The sequence below is a fragment of the Falco punctatus genome (genome assembly GCF_963210335.1).
Source record: "Falco punctatus genome assembly, chromosome: 7".
Lineage (NCBI taxonomy): Eukaryota > Metazoa > Chordata > Aves > Falconiformes > Falconidae > Falco > Falco punctatus.
In genome coordinates this window covers 70,931,041-70,949,335 of record NC_137587.1, presented here as the reverse complement: position 1 = coordinate 70,949,335, position 18,295 = coordinate 70,931,041, and the positions used below count along the sequence as shown (strand labels likewise).

At 45.9% G+C, this 18,295-nt stretch overlaps 1 protein-coding gene across 5 annotated transcripts in view; it reads right to left on the bottom strand.

Moving 5' to 3' along the window:
• The window catches only part of SIN3A (SIN3 transcription regulator family member A), a 37,766-nt gene that overhangs the window by 8,932 nt on the left and 10,539 nt on the right, over positions 1–18,295 (bottom strand). For 4 of the 5 annotated variants that reach the window (XM_080395449.1, XM_080395448.1, XM_080395447.1 and 1 more), the window contains 14 exons: positions 17,594–17,770; positions 16,022–16,128; positions 15,258–15,540; positions 12,645–12,896; positions 11,981–12,133; positions 11,483–11,641; positions 10,079–10,168; positions 8,482–8,600; positions 6,195–6,405; positions 3,971–4,087; positions 3,009–3,247; positions 1,692–1,875; positions 937–1,510; positions 234–403 (listed from right to left, as the gene is read on the bottom strand). In XM_080395449.1, the coding sequence (XP_080251575.1) occupies positions 234–403; positions 937–1,510; positions 1,692–1,875; positions 3,009–3,247; positions 3,971–4,087; positions 6,195–6,405; positions 8,482–8,600; positions 10,079–10,168; positions 11,483–11,641; positions 11,981–12,133; positions 12,645–12,896; positions 15,258–15,540; positions 16,022–16,128; positions 17,594–17,770 (2,835 nt within the window). The remainder of the gene's footprint in view (positions 1–233; positions 404–936; positions 1,511–1,691; positions 1,876–3,008; positions 3,248–3,970; positions 4,088–6,194; positions 6,406–8,481; positions 8,601–10,078; positions 10,169–11,482; positions 11,642–11,980; positions 12,134–12,644; positions 12,897–15,257; positions 15,541–16,021; positions 16,129–17,593; positions 17,771–18,295) is intronic. The other variant, XM_080395446.1, reaches the window with a different exon arrangement.

Below are 18,295 nucleotides of genomic sequence, written 5' to 3'. Positions count from 1 at the left end.
TGATACTCTCAATAATTTAAATGCATTAGCCATTACCTTTTGTCATGTCTCTCTACATCAGCGCTAGAGCTTGGTTAAAAAATACCCAGAATTTACCTGCTTACCCCTGAAATTCCCCACTCAGGCATACAACACTGCCCCTCCGACGTGGGCCTGGGCTCTCACTGTAGCAAACAAGACAGCTACTTTCTCTCCCCAGACCCATCCACCCTCCAGCCTTTGCTGGCAGTCACCTGTCGAACAATGCTCTGGATCAGCTTGTCCATGGTAAAGGCGATGTAGGCATGAATGGTGAACATTTCACGCAAGGAGTCCTCGTACTGCGACGAGTCCATGTTCCCATCGAGGAGATTGCGCACCATGTCCAGGAAGGCTGGGTAATAATCCTCAACATCGATGTCCACTGCAACAAGAAAGAAAGGGAGAGATGAAGACACCCCCCAGAAAGGGCTGCTTTGAGCTTTGGTTCTCCGACTACCCACTCAAGCTGAAGGGTTACTGGAATTGGCTTAAATTTGTCTTTTACAGACATTTAAATGAGCACTTTTAAGGCCACAGGTACTTTCATAATCTCTTGCTTTCAAGCCGTAGCCTTCCCCCAGAGGTTATTTCTGAAAGACGGTTTGAAAAGCTTTTAGTTAGGGAACCCAAGGATACTGTAGATATGTGTAAATGAAAGCTCTTAAGAAATAACCGCTACGTATTACCATTCCGCTACTCAAGCCCCACGTACCCCACACCCTCCCATCTCCTCCCTCAGTTCAGTGCTGCCCAGTGACAAAAAGGGAGAGATCGATCCGCCCCCCCCCCCCCCCCCCCCCCCCCCATCTTAAACGGTCAGGGCTGTAACACGCCTGATGACACCAAACAAGCCCTGTCGACACGCTACGAATAGAAGCATCTTTCTTCCCCAGCCTCCCACCAGAAGTGACTCACTAGGCTCCTTCAGTCGCAGCTGGATGGCAGGACTGTCGCCCTTGTCTCGCTTGATGCCCAGCACTTCCCTCTCCCACTCCCTTTCCCGCGTCTCCTCTTCGATCTGCCGCTCAGCCTGGGTGCAGATCCTCAGCAGCCGCAAGCACAGGATCTGATGCAGCCGCATGAATATGTACCAGTTGCTGTTCACGTAGAAGAGGTTGTAGACCTCATCCATGCCCCGCAGCTTCTGGGCCGTCGTGTTGTTGAACATCAGCTTGGTTTTGGGAGGACTGCCCCCAACACCGTTGTGCTTTTTTGCAGCCCCAGTAGCTTCGTCCACATCCATTTCCTCTTCTTCCTCCTCTTCCACATCCGAGAGTTCACCTCGCTGAGCGAACAGCAGGTCTGGAATGAAGTGATACATGATCTGCTTGATTTTGTACTTGTCCTCCTTCTGGATTCCCGTCTGCCGCTTCACATGGTGGATGATGAGAGAGGCAGCATCTTCCAGGATCTGCTTGTCTTCATACGCTAGTGATAGGTGTGGGCCTGTGGGCACTCCAGCATTGTCTTCTGAAGCCTGCTCTTGCCTCTGCGAATGAGAAACACAGCACAACATTTAGTCCTGAACACCCGTCTCCACCCAAGACCCTTTCAGAAAGCTCTGCCAGTGTTGCAGACTCCCTTTTATCGAGCAGCGAGGAACGGGAACCGAAACTGCACTTGCAAAGTACATAAGCCTTAGGGAAGGAAACTATTGGTGACCATCTTACCTCATCATAGATGCTTTCAATCTCATTGAGGAGACTCTTTGACCTCAGGACCTTGGTATCATTCTGCTTGAAGTTGATGCCCTGGTGGTCCAAGGATTTCAGGTAATACTTCTCATTTTGCTCTCGCCAGACTTTATTAAATCCTCTCTGGGCTTCTCGCCACTCTTCCTCTTTCATCTTTAACCTTGGATGGAGAAAACAAGGGTGAGCTAAGAGGTCTACTCTGAGCATGTAAGGAAAACCTAGGCCCACGGTTTCTGGCCAGTGTTGAGAAGGGCTGAACTCTTCAGGAAACGGGCATAAATGAAAGCCGTCCCACAGAACGGTGCCTTACAGGAGGAGCACCCTGCACGTGCTCTCCTAAAGAAACCCCTCTGGGCACGCCAGAAGAGCTAGGGGGCTTAGCGTCCATTTAGCCTCGCCATCCACAGCAGGGAGAGGGGCTGAAGGGGCAGGAGAGCCACAACAGCTGGCCCAGGTCTCTCAGAAATCCCAAGAAAGTCGTGTAGCTCCAGCTGCTGAAATGGGCAGCTTAGTTTGGACGATTAACAAAGTTATTTATTGCCTTGCAGCACGGACACCTAAGCTTCCTGGGAATGGACCACTGAACCCTGGCTCAGGATCTCAAGCAAAGCAGCCCTGATGCAGCTCAAGAGCCGGCTCCCAGGAAGAGCGTCCTTGCAGCCAGGTAGCAAAACTGTGACCTAGCAGTTACCCTGGGCAAGGCTGTTACCCCCAGCTCCCAGAGCCCTGAGAAACAGGACCAACAATCCCAGAGAGATGAGAAGTGGTCAGGGAAGAGTATCACCTGCTTACACTCTTCCTTGAGCTTCCCCAAGGAGTTGCAGAATCCACTCCCTTTTCTTGACTGAGGAAGGGGAGGTTCACAACAGAAACCAGGCTGGGAATCTGAGGGTAGCACAGCCACTGCAATCTGAGCCCACAGGCACGTACGGCCACAGGATTTGGAAAGGGATCAAATTTAGCCCTAGAACAATCCACTCAGCACAGTTTCCTCACCTTACACACAATGCTGACACCAGGGGAGAAACCAGGTTTAAAGAGGAGACAACAAAAGCTCTACATCCCTCCAGGTGAGCTGGAGGGTTTTGTTTCAGAAGGGCAATTCCCTCTTTCTAGGCGATTATTATGAAATACAGCAACTGACCAAACGTAACAGCATTTCTTAATTTACAGCCTGGTGGAGGTCACACCCTTTAGGGGCAGAAATTAGCTACTTTTACATAAATCTGGATCACGTATGATGCGCTATCCTTTGGCAGGGCCCTCAGGGGAGGGTGCTAGAGCAGTCAGTACCTCTTCAGTACAATGGGAACAGCCACGGATGGGTTCTTCCGAAGTCCATCAATGATGTCAGCTGCTTTGTCGGCATATATCCTCTGGAGAGCCTTGCGGTGGATCACCTCCGAAGTGCCACCCAGAGTGTTGTCCAGCCGGAATTTGGCCTGCTCCTCAGCAGACAAGCGCGAGAGTTTCTTTTGGATTGCCTCAAGGACGCGAATCGTTGCCAGGTTGGTCTCCAAGACAACATCCAACTGAAGGGAACGGTGCATTAGCCATCATTGAATAGGCAAAACATGATACTACACAGAGGCTAACATTTAAGCGACATGAAACACGAAGCCATGCATGCTTAACAAGATGTACTTGAGCAGTGGTATCCATATTTGGCTGCTCTAAAATAATCCAATTATATTTTATTCGCTTCCTAGATAATACTGCATAAGAATTTAAAGGCTACCAGAATGATACCGTTCAGAAATTACATTTTCCACCTGGGAACAGAATACAACTGATAGTTACTCTACAAAAGGATGTGCCGAACCTGAGTGTATATGGGTAATTGCCAAGTTAAGTTCCACTTTTCAAGTCAAGATGTCAATCAGTTAACATCTTGCACGTATCACTTTTCAGATTATTACAGGGGAACACATGTTCTCATGTGCTACGTGGGCAGTAAGAATAGGAAAAATGTATTATGTACTGGCCATCGAACAATTTCATCTGGAGCAATGTGAATGAAATGCTCTACACAAAAACCGAAGGGCAGGGGTGGTAGCTTGGAGCAAGACGTGATTATGCAGCCGCTGCTTCTTGCATTAGAAGAACGTAAACTTTTATGCCAAAAAAACCCGGGTGACAGACACAATAAAAATAGATTCTAAGAAGCAGTATTAAAGGTATAATTATATCAAGATCATTAACTGTTCACAGAACCCCAAGCTTTCAGAGACACAGATCAAGGAGAAATAATTTACCTCGAAACGCTCATCCTCACACCTGTAGATGTGCTCTTCATATTGTGTCTTCTTGGAGCTCACAAATGTGGAGTCTTCAGACCAGGACGGAAAGGAGACCCAGGTGTCATTCAAAACCTTCAAGGAAGACAGGGGAGACGAGAGTCATGGTCAGTCTTCTGAGAGGGTCATACACGGCCAGCTCTGAGGCCAGGCTTCTGATGGGAGGATCTAACTCCCCCGTCGGAAAAACATGTGCCCCTTCTAAAGCCCAACATTCACAGGACAACTCCAAACAGCCAGAACCAAAACATCCAGGCAGCCTGAATAATTCATTAGCTGGAGCTATGAGAAAAAAACTTGCAAGGGAAGAGAAAAATAAAGGTGAAAGGAAATTCTCTGTTACTTTGGATTAGTCAACTGCAACCAGCTGGTCTACCATGTGTGTGATCCACCATCGACAACGCCGGGTGGTCATCACGCGAGACATGACTGTTAGACAGCACGTGGTTTCTGCCTCCAAGTAAGGCTAATTGGGAGTATAAATCCATACACCAGCAACACCTTTCCTGACAAAGCAGCTGAGCACCTGCAGCTTTAACCACCTCCAAAACAGGAACAGAACACTCAAAAAAACCTCAAAGAGGCCAAAGGCAAACAAACAAGGATTTTGGCAGGCAGTCTTGAAAGTCAGGCCCAGTTTTCATAAACCCAAAGCCTAAACAACGAGTCGTTAGATTTCACAGGAAGAAAAGTCTGTAAATACATCACACAAGACACTTTTGAGAGACATGTCAAGACTTAGATTATACAACTGCAACTGCCTTTTGCCCAGGTTATTTTCAATATTCTGCTGGCACTTCAGCTGAACGCCTATCACCACCACCTAACTGCGTGACTTGGTCACCCACATTTGTTCTCCTCATCTCTCAAGGACCCAAAACCCATGATGCTCCCAAAGGGCAACCTACTCACTACGTGTTGCGTGTGCCACTGTTGACTGCAGCCACCCAGGGAAGGGATTTCGGGGGCTCTCCCCTCCTCCAGTGAACGCTCTTAAGAGACACATTCATTAACTGGCCTTCAGCAAGCTCACTCACCTCCAAAACATTACCTTCAACACCAGTGAAGGAACAGGATCAGCCAGAACCAACCCCACTTTGATCAAAAGGTCATTAGAACACATTAAAGGACTCAATGAGTATATCTGATCCTGCAGGACTTCGTTGGGAGACCAGCTCTGACTCTTGACCAAGAAGGCTGGATCCCTGTAGGGAGCTGGTTTCCCAAAGCAACACACCATTTCCAAAGACAAGAGGTCTTCTTAGCATTTCAGATGGAAAAAAGAAGCATGTGAGGGATATGTGGGAGAATCTGTCTACAGAAAATGTGATTTTCTTTCAAAGCTGGACTAGACACAACTCTAAAAGAAGATTAAGTGGGAATTTGGGTTAAAAGGTAGCAATAATCTTGAATTACATGCCACCTTGAAAAGACCCCCGAGATCACATTAAGACCATAGAGAAAACTAGTTCTGTCATTCCCTACTTAGAGTGCTTAAGTTTGTAATTGTAGTGTTCTTTTCACAGGTTATGCTACGTAAAACATCATACATATATAATGTCCTTATGTTATCTTGAAGTAGTCGAACACCACAAGTATTTGTTGTGTTTTGTTTCCAGCTGCTCTCTAACGCTTCGTGCAACCCCCTCACAAGCACCACTGGAGAAGAGCTGATGCCAACCATCAAAGCCACGTGGGTATTGCACCTACCAGCCAGCTCCCAGCATAACCCATTCCTAGACTGACGCCTTACCCTGTGCTACAGCTTCTGGACATGCTCCAGATGTTTGCAGGATTGCCAAGTGCTCACTTGCCACAAGGAACACCTCAGGGTGTGCTCACCTCAGGCTCAGACATGTACCACGATGATCCTGAGCCAGGATGGTATGCCCGCACACGCCCAGGTGCAGGAGCGGCACGGCTCAGTGCTGGATCAGTGCTAACCAGGCAGCTGCCTGGCCCCAGCTCCATGCCCAGCGCCAGCTCCGGGGTGCAGGCAGCAGCACAACCCTGCTGCACAGGAGCAGACGTGCCCTGACACCCCCAGGAAACTTCCCAGCACAGAGCAGGGGTACAAAATAAAGTCTCCTTTCTTTTCTTCTGTTCCGCTTGCCCTTGCTCCATCAATAAGGCTGGGAAGAGCCTTCCTCTGTCATGCAATTCCCATCTGAGAGCACCTTACCTCTTTACACAGCGGAGTCCGCCCCGTGCACTTGGGTTGCTGGTAGCTCTTGGGTAAGGCTCGGTAGCTGGAGCCCAGTCTTTTACAGGAGGCATAGTCTATCTCCATGGCAATCCCCTCGGTAGCCCGTTCCTTCGGATATGTCTCCATGTGAACAGACTCTTTATATCCCAGAAAGTTTTTAAACCAAGTGAACAGCTCTGGGAATTTCCTAAAAATAAAATAAAGTGAAACACTAGCTAAGTAGAAATCAAACAGCACTGAGCCGCGACGCCGAGGCTAGAATCGATTGCTATAGACAGTGTCCAAGACAACCCTCTGAACTATCAGTCTAGTGAGAGAGGACACTCTGCTCAATCCCACTCCCACAGAGCCTGATCAAACGGGAAGCGAGAACCTGTTTGTTGGTCAGGTGGCAGACTGCTCTCAGTGCAACTACGGTGCTTTAGGATTACCTTCTCATATTGCCAGGGATACGCAGACAAGCACCCATACATCCTCCACATGCCTGGTGGGTGCAGACCCCGTGAAACAGGCGGCAAGCAAGGAGCAGCAGCCGAAGCTTTCGCTGCAGGGTCACATTTGGCTCTCCTAAACTACTCCTGCAGCGAACCCAGACCAGATTCCTAATTGTCTGCCAACATTCTTAACCTTAAAACAGACCTTGCCTTTCCAAAAGCAGCAATAAGAAACTAAAAAGCAATTCTGTAACTACACAGTAAAAGGTTTCAGAGCTGAGCAATCATTTCAAGCAGTGCTGCCTCCCCAGACTACACAGACCAGCACAAATGATGAAGAAGCCTTCGCTTGCAAGGCCCAAGTTCGCCTGCTTGAGGAGAAAAGTTTTCTGAAGAATTTATTAGTCTAAAATAGCGCATCTGTTCAACTCCTCTTATCTCATGCAACTCTCCAGCTACATGAGGAATTGAACCTGTTACTGAGGCTAATTGAATCACTGCTCATTTATTGCTTTTTCATTACATGACAGAAGATAATGTCCAACTCCAGAATAAGAAAATTGTATTATACCTTTCCCAGTACAGATATTCACCCTTATAGCTAGAAGCACAGAGAGCAGATGGGAGAAATCCAGAACTTTTTGTTGAATATTTCACCTTTCCTAGCTAAAGGTAGCATCCTGCTGATGCCTGACTAATTCCAGTGGAGCTATGGAGAGACTGGAGGCTCCCTAGGGCAGCTTCTTTGCACAGCAGATAGTGTAATGGGGTCCTGAACCCAATTTACGTTGCTATTGCCTTCTCCCTTGGAATCAGGAACTCAACTCATAGGAAGAAGGAACATTAATCTTGCTGCCCAAAGCTGATGAAACGATATCAGTTGGTTTTAGCGGATTAATACAGAGTTGTCCTGTATACTACTGGCAATTATGGCAGTCATAATTCCTGTTTAAACTATAGTATTCCTTATCGGGTTTGGCTTCACGACAAAATTCAGCTGCTTTTTGCTTTCTGGAAATTTTAGTTGAGTTTATATCAGCACTCTTTTTTTAGGGGACATTTTCTATGTAATTACACAATCTTTTCCCAAATGAAATAATCTGCGATTCCAGAGCAAGAGACTGCAACAACAGACTGCTAAATAATTGTTCGCTCTTCTGAAGAAGGAACAAATACAGCAAGCAATACCGGCACTGCTCTTGAATGCTGCCTGCCTGCCAAGACATAGCTAGGAACTCCCCTCTTACCTCCTCTTGGCTAAGGAATAGAAAAGGGCAGTGCAGAAGAACATGAAGTTGGAAAGAAAACTGAAGCAGAGCCTGTATTGTCCTGCTCCAATGAAGGAAAAGTCTGAACGCCTAAAGCACGTGGCCCCTGCACACTATCAGCCACTGAAGGGCTTCCAAGCACTACCAGCATCTTCCTGCCCACACGGCAGCATGTGGCACCTTACCACGTACATTCATGACACTTGGGCCGAGCTGGAGGGAACAGGAGATGAGAGAACGCACTGCCACAGAAGCAACTCATGCAGCCACGGAACAGACAGACAATTAAGCAGCGACAGGCTATCCAGATACAAGTCGAGCCAACCAACAGCCCAGGAAGTGGGCAGCACAGGGCGACTCCATCTCAGATGTACTTTGTGGCCCAACGAACCACCGCCTGGCTCCCAGAGCAGCCTTCCCCCTCCTCCATACCATGCCACCACACCAGATACGTTCCCCTGAACGACCACAAAACTTACTGTTTCTTCCCTGGCTTCACAACAGAAACAGACCCAGCAGATTAAACTTCTCACTTCGTGTAAGGAAATGTGCTCCACTTACCCCAGGAATGGAGAAACCAGCTGCACGAGCTCAGCCCGGGAGATCACCTCCTGGTTGAAAATGACCAGGCAGCGAAGGAAGTTTTCGTATGCTTCTGTGCTACGCAGAGCTTTGCGGACCTTACAGAGAGAAGAAAAGAGGCAAACAATTGCAGTCAGGGTGAGAACAAGCTGTCCAGGAGACCTGGACTCAACACTGTGCTTCCCACCGACGCACGGAGATTATGCATGGAATGAGAGGCAAATCTTTGAGTTGAACAGAGGGTCACTGGCTCCATACACAGGGCCAGACAAACAGATACTGACATGAGCCACCTCTGTGCTGCGTACGCCCTGCGACATCAGCACCCAGAGCGCATCACTCTGAAGAAAGGAGTTCCAAGTGAAGAATGAAATCCCACAAAGAACTTCCTAGCAGCTGGACTATGAAATGCTGGAATCACAGCGTCAGTCATAACTGCAGCACTACAAATGCACCAGGCTGCCTTCTAACACTGGAGAATACTGCAAGTAAGGATCAGGGGTAAGAGACCTGTGCCCTGGGTAGCACCGCTCCAGCCTCTGCCCATGTTACAGCTTAGGTTATCACAGGTAAGCCAGCTTCTGTAACTCTTATCTTCACAGTACAAGGAAACCAAACGATTCATCCCAACACCATTACCTTTCCCAGGAGAACAGTTAGCATCTACGCATCAGACTGAGATCTATCATCATTAAGATATTTGTCATTACAGTTATAATTCTACATCAGGGATTTCTAGGTTTACTCATGTTCACACCTACACATCCTCCGAGAAATAGATTGGTTCCCAGTTACCATTAACTGGTCTACAGCATGCTGCTAAATGCACCACATCATCAGGGAGCAACCAAGACTTTCACCGGCACATGAATATTACTTAAAAGGCTTGTTTAAATTCACTATATACTCCCCTCTGAGCCATAAGGAAATATAAGGACATCTTAGGGAAGACACCAAGGTACCACTTGGAAACATCCCACATATCCTTCATTTGTTCTGTGTGGTAAACCAGCAACAGGTAACAACCGTGCAATTAATTAGATTCATCTCTCAAGGAAAAAAAAAAAACAAAAACAAAAACACAAAACCCAACGTGGACATGAATCAGCTGCTTTGTAAACTGAGCTCCCACACTGCAGGCAGCTGGTTGCGGATGGGTGCAGCAAGCTGTGCCAACACAGCAAGACATGTCACACACATCATTGGTGGTATGGCGATTTCATAAAGGTGAGAAAAACCTGGAGTGTGCATTACAGGAAAAAAATTCCCTTTCCTCCAAACAAACTGCATGAGCAGCAAATGAAAAGCTGCAGAACGACCTTTGGGGAAAAGACACAAATATCCACGTGAAAAAAAGATTACCAGTCTTTTAAAAAAATTCAACGAATTTGACTTAGAGGTTGCATGATACGTCTGAGGTCAAGCTGACAAATGTTATATATATATATATATATATATATATATATATACCACCCTGATATCTCACATACTTCACTGTGATAAAAATCCGGATGTATACATGCCAAGAACATAAATCAATGACGCGAGACTGCTTGCTCTGACTCTCGCTTCTCACCTTCTCAAAGAAGAGAGATTCTGTCCCCACACCATGTTTGCTGGCTTCCGCCAAAGACTGGTCTTTTAAACCCAGCAGCTTCGGTTTCTTCTGTTAACAAAGAAAAGAAAGGCAAGGAGAAAAAAAAAAAAGAAAAAAAAAAAGGGCTGTTCAGCAGAGCAACTTCCCATATTTTGATTACCTGTCCTACGAGGGTTTCAGCTGCCTGACCCCACCATTTGCTTTCAAGTAAAAGAAAGGTGGCTTTCTTTGGAAAGAAACTTGCATGAACGCGTGTGTCACAAGTTAATCTATTAAAGGTTAATCAGTAGCATAGAACTCCAAATATTTTTAATACATTGTTGCATCCTTTGTGTAACTAGTTGACTGAAACACTACAGTGTATCTCCTATTTCTAACTAGACTGCAAAATCACCAAAATAAATCAAGGGGTTTTTTTTCCTATCGCTCACCTGGTTCTTTAAGTCTAACACCTTCATAAAATTATCACTAACTCTTTCTCTCTCTTGCATTCCACTGCAAGATGCTTTATTGCTCCCATACCAGCACTGCACTCTACATCCTCAGAAACGCCAAAAGCTGCCTCCAAAACGGGTTTTATTTTGCTGCCCTTTATTTGAAGGGGAGGAGAAAGGGCAGAAGGGGAAGTAGATCACTGGGTTTAAATGCTACCATTATGCCTGCTAATTCTTTTTATCACAAAGCAAGATACACCACCTTCAAATAAAGCAGGCAAACTTAGCCTTAACGCACAACCACTAAGCCACCTGGCCACAGGACAATTTTTATTACGCTACAAAGCCCTGCTCTCTCAAAACGTGCGTCATTTGAAAAGGGCAAACTTTGCTAAGAGAATAATCATTCATCATTGTATCATAAGGTTTATCATAGGAAAGATGAGCAAACACGATTCTGCTGCGTCTGCTCCAAGTTCTACTACAACAAAGCTTTCAGGCACACCTTTATCTTTTCCTCTGCTTATCTTCCCACGTGCCTTGGAAACATCGCTAGAAACAAATTTTGGACAAATTTCTTTTGCAACTTTACCAAGACTTTTGCAGCCACACCCCACAAACACTGCTTTATTCACCAATAAAACTACCCCTACGCATTCCGCAGCATCCTAATAAAGTGGGGAAAGCCCTGTTTTTCCCAAGCCAGTAGAGTAACTATTACTACCCTCAGGTACAGGCAAGACCACTGGTTTGTGAAAATCAGAGACAAAGCCTTGAACTTAGAAACAAGGACTTCAAAACAAGTTTCCTTTAAAGGCAAGCATTAGTTCCCGTGTTCTAAAGCTGCAGCCTGTGCTGCACAAATCACAGAGATTCGTAAAACACATCCCTCTCTTCCTCAGCCTCCTGGGAAAAACAGGGCTGCTGAACGAGCAGCACACGCTCTTACCTTCACCGGAGGGGTTGCTCCAGTTCCCGAGTGCCGTCGGATCTGACAGCCATTCTGGTTGGGTCTTTGCTGTTTGTTGTTGAGCTGTGGCTTCTTCACCGTGCCACCATGATCATTTCTTACCGATTCCACTTTCTCTGCAGTTGTCTTACTTAACAGCTTATTTAGAGACAAACCCATAAGACCATTAGAGCTGAGTTCCACACACCCAGGCAAAAAAATCTGCCTGCTCCTCCTAGCTCTAGGTGATCGATGTATTTTACTTCAGTTATTGCAGTCTTAGAACAATCCTTTTAGGCAAAGGGATTGCATTTAAGACTAGTTACGGCCAGAAAGCACAGTCTATCACTCTGATCCCATTCCCACACTCAGTAAAAGATCACTCCAAAAAAACCCCAAGAAACAAACAGCAAAAGCACATTTTTCTGAACTCTGGCTACATACAGAACAGTTTTCCGCTAGGTATTTCTGTTCCAGCCTATCTCCCAAACAACTCACCACAGAGCTGTTGGCATCAGGCAGGAACTGCCCGAACTCCGAGAGCAGATCCTCCTGGTTCTTGAAGAGACGTGCCACCTGCGCATACACCTCCTGCTCTGTCAAAGCCGGCGTGTAGTTACCTCCTGCCTCCTTGGCGTTACGCTGCTCCTTCTGTCACGGGAAAGAAGAGAAGTGTCAGAAGAAAGGACACACAAACTATTGAAGTGACAAAGAAAAAAAATAAACCCTCGGTGATATAAAGATTGGAACAGCAAAGATCTCAGCACCTTACGTAACGAATCATACTATTGATATGTACCTACACATATTAAATGCCCAACTGGCCCTGGACTAGTAGGAGACTGATCAAGGAAGTGGTTTCTTTACTTTTTAACATAGTACTACAGCCATGTTGTCTCTTCCTGACCCTCATGAAAAAATGTCAAATGCTATTTTTAAAAGGCATTTCAGACACTTGCAAACAAAAGATGACAGATGAAATCTCTTATTTCATGCTGCTACGTAATCTTCTAACCTGCAAGAATTCTGCTTAGCTTGCTGGCCAGTGCTAATCCAGCAAAAAGACCAAAATGCATGTCTTGGACGGACACAGATAACTCCCCATGGCAGAGAAAGAGAAAAAAACCATACACATACTCAAATCTGCGTTGTTAACACTCACCTGATATGTATGGAGGATCTCCAGGAAGGCTTTGTAGATGTCTGGCTGTCCCTGGAACCGATTCTTGATCTTGTTAACATAGTTGATGGCATGATTAAACTCAACGGGCTGATTGTTCTGCAGGGATGGTGTGGTTCCCAGAGAGATTGTCACAGGCGTGTGAGGTTGGACCGGTGGCGAACGTGGTGATGCGTACGGTGGAATCGGGGGAGTTTGCTGGCTGGCGGGAGTATGTGCCTGCAACTGTGATGGCTAAGAAGAAAAGAAGCCACATTAGAAATCAGCAGATCCCTTTGTGTTTGCAATAAAGGTACTTTTATTCCCCTTACGGACCACATCCAGAGGAAACAACCCAGCATGTAACTGTATCTGATGCCAACAGTGGAACAACATGGATTCAACAGAGCTATCTCCCTGGAACACACCAAGCGGACAATCTCCTGCTACCACATCCAGTCAAACCAGCTCTTCCCATACGCTGGCCCTGGATGACTTTTCGCTGCACTTCCTTAAAAGAATGGTCTCTTTAAACCGCTACTAAACAATTATTACTTTTGCAGGTCTAAAGAATTTTAACAATATCTTTTCATAAACTGAACATTTCCTAGTGGTTGTCTAAACAGAAACTGCTGTTAAGAGTCAAAATTAAGAAGTACTATTCCACAGTCAGAGCTGGGTTTTAAAGATTAACAGAAGCACAAATACAGATAGAGTAAGCACAAAACTATTATCCAAGAGCAAATAAACAGATAAATACTTAGTGTGCCAGTAGAGACCCTGACTTCCTCAGGAAGACAAAACACCCAGACTATTAAAACTGCTGCTATTAAGAGTTGATTCTCCTTGCTAACTGCCTCTGACTGAAACCTGATAAGAGACACATACCATCTCAGAAAATTTTACAGAGGCAACATGCATAGGTATGGCTTGCTCCAACATTGCAAGTTATTTTGCCCCTAGTGAAGAATTCTGGGGCACATAGAAGCAACAGCAAGGGAAAACTGGAATTTCTTTCAACAATGAGACAAAGAAGAGGCAGATAAGGCTCTCAGAGTAATTATTTTGATTATTCTTTTTTAACAGACACCCAACAGCCACAGGAAAATTTAGCAGCAGTTTTGAGGAGGCACCTTCCAAACTTCAAAACTTGCACCACACAGTTTTCACGACCGACAGTGTAGATAACCGTCTCAGGATGGCCAGAAGCATCCTATTACAAGATCCTGCCTTGCTTACCTACAGCTTTGGCTCTCTAGTAAGGAAATCTCACCTCATTAACTAGCATGTCCCACAGGTTCATTTTCAAGCTTCAGCAAAAATAGTTCAACTTTTTGCAGGTTGATGGGGAGAAAACCACTTAGCCCGTGGTGATGAGAAAGACCACTGCCTCTTCACTTACAGCATGTACTAGTTCTTTGAAAAAAAGTCTTGAAAACTGGCATAGGTAAGTTAATTCTGGGATGCCTTAGCTTTGCAGTTTTCAGCTTTGCAAATCTTTCAGCCCATTTTTGTTTGCCATTCCTGAACAGGAGGTTGCAAGTCCCACCAGTGCTCATCCAGGATCTTCTAATTGTCACATTTTAAAAATCCTGCTCCATTCTAACTGCATGTTCCTTCCCCCCCCCCCTTTTTTTTTTCCTTTCCAGCCAATTGTTAGTTAATTGTACAGTTTAAAAGATTAACCCTTGAAACTCTGGGGATTCTTTCCCTCCCTAAGGGTCTCAAATCTTTCCGCATTTTGAGGCTGAAGTACACGAAATTTTATCTAGAGTAAGCTCCCTGAATGCCTATTACCCTATTCTGCTTCCAATTACATAAAACACATTTGTTGAACAGTAGCATCTGGATTACACCTAAAGCAGAGTCAAATTCCCTTTACCATTGAAAGGTCTCTGTTTCAGGCTCGCAAACCAGCACCTAAAGGCACTATCACAGTCATCTTGCCTGAACTCTTGCACTTGAGATTTCGCCAGTTCCTGCACCCATCCAGCTGATGGCTGAACTATACCCTTTTACAAAAAATGGTCCAACCTGAAAACAAGACTTCAAGCAATGCAGAATCTACCACGTAACTAATCATGCTCTTCCGACGGCATAATTGCCCCCCGCATTTGAAACACACACGCTTTCACACCAAGAGCAACATCTTTACCACAGCCTCTGTTTTATGGGGAACTTCTTGGAGCTTCAGTTGTTCTGAGGCAATGCGCAAAAAAAGCAGGCAGTTCAACAGGTGCCCAGTGCTTTAACTAGGAAGCCCTTCTTGCAAAGTCAAATGCATTTCAGGGACCTTTTTCCTGGGGCTGCTGGATCATTCCCTGAATAACCCATGTACGTTTTACCAGATGCTCCGAGTACCTTTCAGTTCCCCACTGAAAGAAACAAGGCTTTTCCAAAGCCTTAAGGTGGCTTATTTGAATTATTGACAAATCAGCTAGGATGCATCTTGAAGTCTGAAAAGGAGAAACAAATCCAGCAGCAGAAGCACAACGCATGCAGGTTCACAAATACTATAAAAAGCAGCGTGGAAGTTCCTTTTTTGCTCCCTAGCAGTTTCAGCAGGAGGCAGCGGGATCCCCATGTTATGGATGTACGTCATTCAAAGCCTCTCACCTTACTGATTTTGGCAGGTGGTGGCTGCGGCGCTGGCTGTGCTGGTGTTGGGGTTGATTGCGCTGAAGGCTGTGACTGATGCTGCGGCTGGGGCTGCGGTTGGGGCTGCAAGCCATGAGTGGGGATCTGGTGAACCTGCCCCGGTGTTGTCACATTCACCATATCGTTCGTCTGCACCTCAATCTTGTAACCAGGTGGCAAGAAGGTGTTGAAACCCATGATCAAGTCTGGGTGGCCCTTGAAGAGCTGCGATACACGGCTGATCACTCCTGGAGTGTCGATACTGGAGAAGGAATAACAACAAAGTGTCACGATCCTCTAAGACCCTCTCAGTGGTACACCAAGTTCTCCACATCCGAATTTTCCATTATTTTTTTTTTACTTTATCACCTCTATGTATCTATATATCTATGAAACAATGCAAAACTGATTCCTATAAATACACCACTGAACTTAAGAATGACATTAGAATTATTTTATTAGCCCAGACAGCATTTTGTATCTATGAGATCTAGTCCCAAGTCTGACCATTATTAATGGGCAGACAACCAGACAGCCAGATGAATCAGCTATCAAGGCTGAACTTGTGAACTCCCACTCTAAGCAGCAATTTAGTATAAATGGAGGGATGCCTCTCAGAAAAGAAAGCACACAACTGCTTTGAAAGTTGTGTTACTCTGCACAGGGAAGGACAGAATTTAGCTCCTGCGCCCACATACACTCTTTCTAACCTGGAAGGAAGAGGGCAAAATGCAGCTTGTTACCTTTGAGATTTAAATTCCTTCATAATATCCAAGAAGTCATTGTAGACTTGTGGCTGGCTACCAAACTGCAGCTTCACCTGGTCAAGATAAGACAATGCATCCTCCACCTGGTGACAAACCAGACAGGTTATGTTAGCAGAGAAGACTTCATTTCACCTCCCATCGTTCTGCAAAACAGGCACTATTCGAAAACACAGCTGTTAGCCCTGAGCCTGGGCAGAGAATTAAGGAGCAAAAAGATCATGAGCCTGGTTAGTATACTACCAGCACCATATGAATAAGAGATACTCACTCCCCACTCCTGGCTCACAAGATAAAACTGTACCAAAAAGAAACAAAAAGGAAAAAAAAAAAAGCAACACAGATCAGCAGAATTACTCAGAGAAAGAAAAAGAAAAACCCAACATACTCCAAATTTACCATCACTGAAGTGACTGCTAGGATAAACAGAACGAGACTGAGTATTTTTCCTGCATTCCTATGTGGAAATTATTATGGAAATCTAAGAATAAGCAGAAAGTGGAAATGACATATTCAGCGTAGTCGATGTCTGCCAGGTACACACTTGCACTTTTTTCAAAAAGCCAGACATTTCAGTTCGACATATAAGGATTTCAAAAATGGCAACAGCAGGCGGTAAATTGTTTTACACCTCAAACAGCAAGAAGTTTATGAACCGTTCATGTACCAATATCCAATTTTCAGATGTACTGGACGAACAGCCACAGCCTAAAGCGAGAGCTCTGGGTCCCTACTGCCTCCGACAGCCAGGCCACACGCTCATCAGCTGCAAGAGCTACGCACAGGACCTCTCTTTTTTCTGAAATTAAATGACAGCAAAGGAAGAAAGACTACCAAGCATAGCCCCAGTCTTGTATCAGCAGAGGACGTGCCATCAGTTTCACTGGGAGAAAGAGCCACACGCTTTGAAACCATTTTCAGCGGTCTCTACAAACAAGTGTCCCCCATTCAGCAGAAGGGCCTTTCATCCCACGAGGCAGTGGGTTCCACCAAAACTGGAAGACTTGCAGCATATTTGGAAGAGGCTAAGAAACAGGCATCGATTCATATATATGTGCCTTCTCGCTAGAGCTGAACCAAATGTAGCTACTTAAATGGGTTATTTTTGGTGGAGTTTTCTCTTTTTTGGAGGATTTTACAGCACATAATCCCAGAATAGAGCCTTCCTTACTCCCAAATTACTCCCACGCAACCACCCACATATGTCATGTGTTCAGAAAAGCACCAAATGTTTTGGTAATTTAACCCATTCATCCAAATACTCTGAGCAATACTTCTTCCTTTTCCTTCCTGCCCCTAATCTTTCCCTAGCAAGCCCATTTTCTATTACGGCATTTGAAACAACAGAATTTCAGCAGAAAAAAGTCCCTTTCCAGATGCAAGGGTCTTCTAAACAGGAGAAGCATCTAAGCCTTGTCAAGAAAGCCCTTAGGAGGTCACCAGCTGGCTTTGCAGGGAGGTCTCCCCTACGCACCAAAGCAAAAAAGGCCCCCAGCTGCCAAGGATTTAAGCAGGGGTTAGTTGACTTCAGGCAGCAACGCTCAGCATTACCTTGAGCCTCTGGAACTGCTGCTGCCCCTGGACGGGCACGGCCGGCGGCGTGGGGTGAGTGTGGCTCTGCACCACCTGGCTCCCGTGCGGCTGCACCGGCGCGGTGTGGTGGTGGCTGCTGTGGACGGCTGCGATGGCTGGCCCATGGCTGCCCGAGCTCTGCGGCACGGCTGACACCTGGCAAGGCAGAGAGGACGTCACGTACGGCTGTGGCTTTGCGGCCGCCTCCGCTCGCTACATGGGCAGAGAACAAGGTCAGCCTTCCCAGACCCAGGTATACAAGTAAAATTTTAAGGAAGCAGAGCACAGTCAGTTTGACCTTTAACGATGACTGCTAACAATGTTACTCAAAAAAATATCTTTTGTTTTCTTCAATGAGGACGCAGAGAGACCTAAAAACAAGACAACGCTCATGCCATGCTCCAAACACAGGACAGCCCTCCCCGCGAACACGTTACTAAGACAGGTTCTCTCCAGCCTGCAGACTCACTGGCTGTCTAGTCACTAAAACTCACATAAAGACCTGCAAAAAGAGCATAAAATGGAATTTGTAGCCTGACAGTGTCAGTCTTTTTTCTCTATGACACATCACAAGCAATCATCTGAATGAACTAATCTTCACGAGCCTCTACACTCTTGCCATTCAGTTTGGGTACTGGCAGTCAAATTGTGGTGCTCTGGCACCAGCAGGCTCAGGGGAAA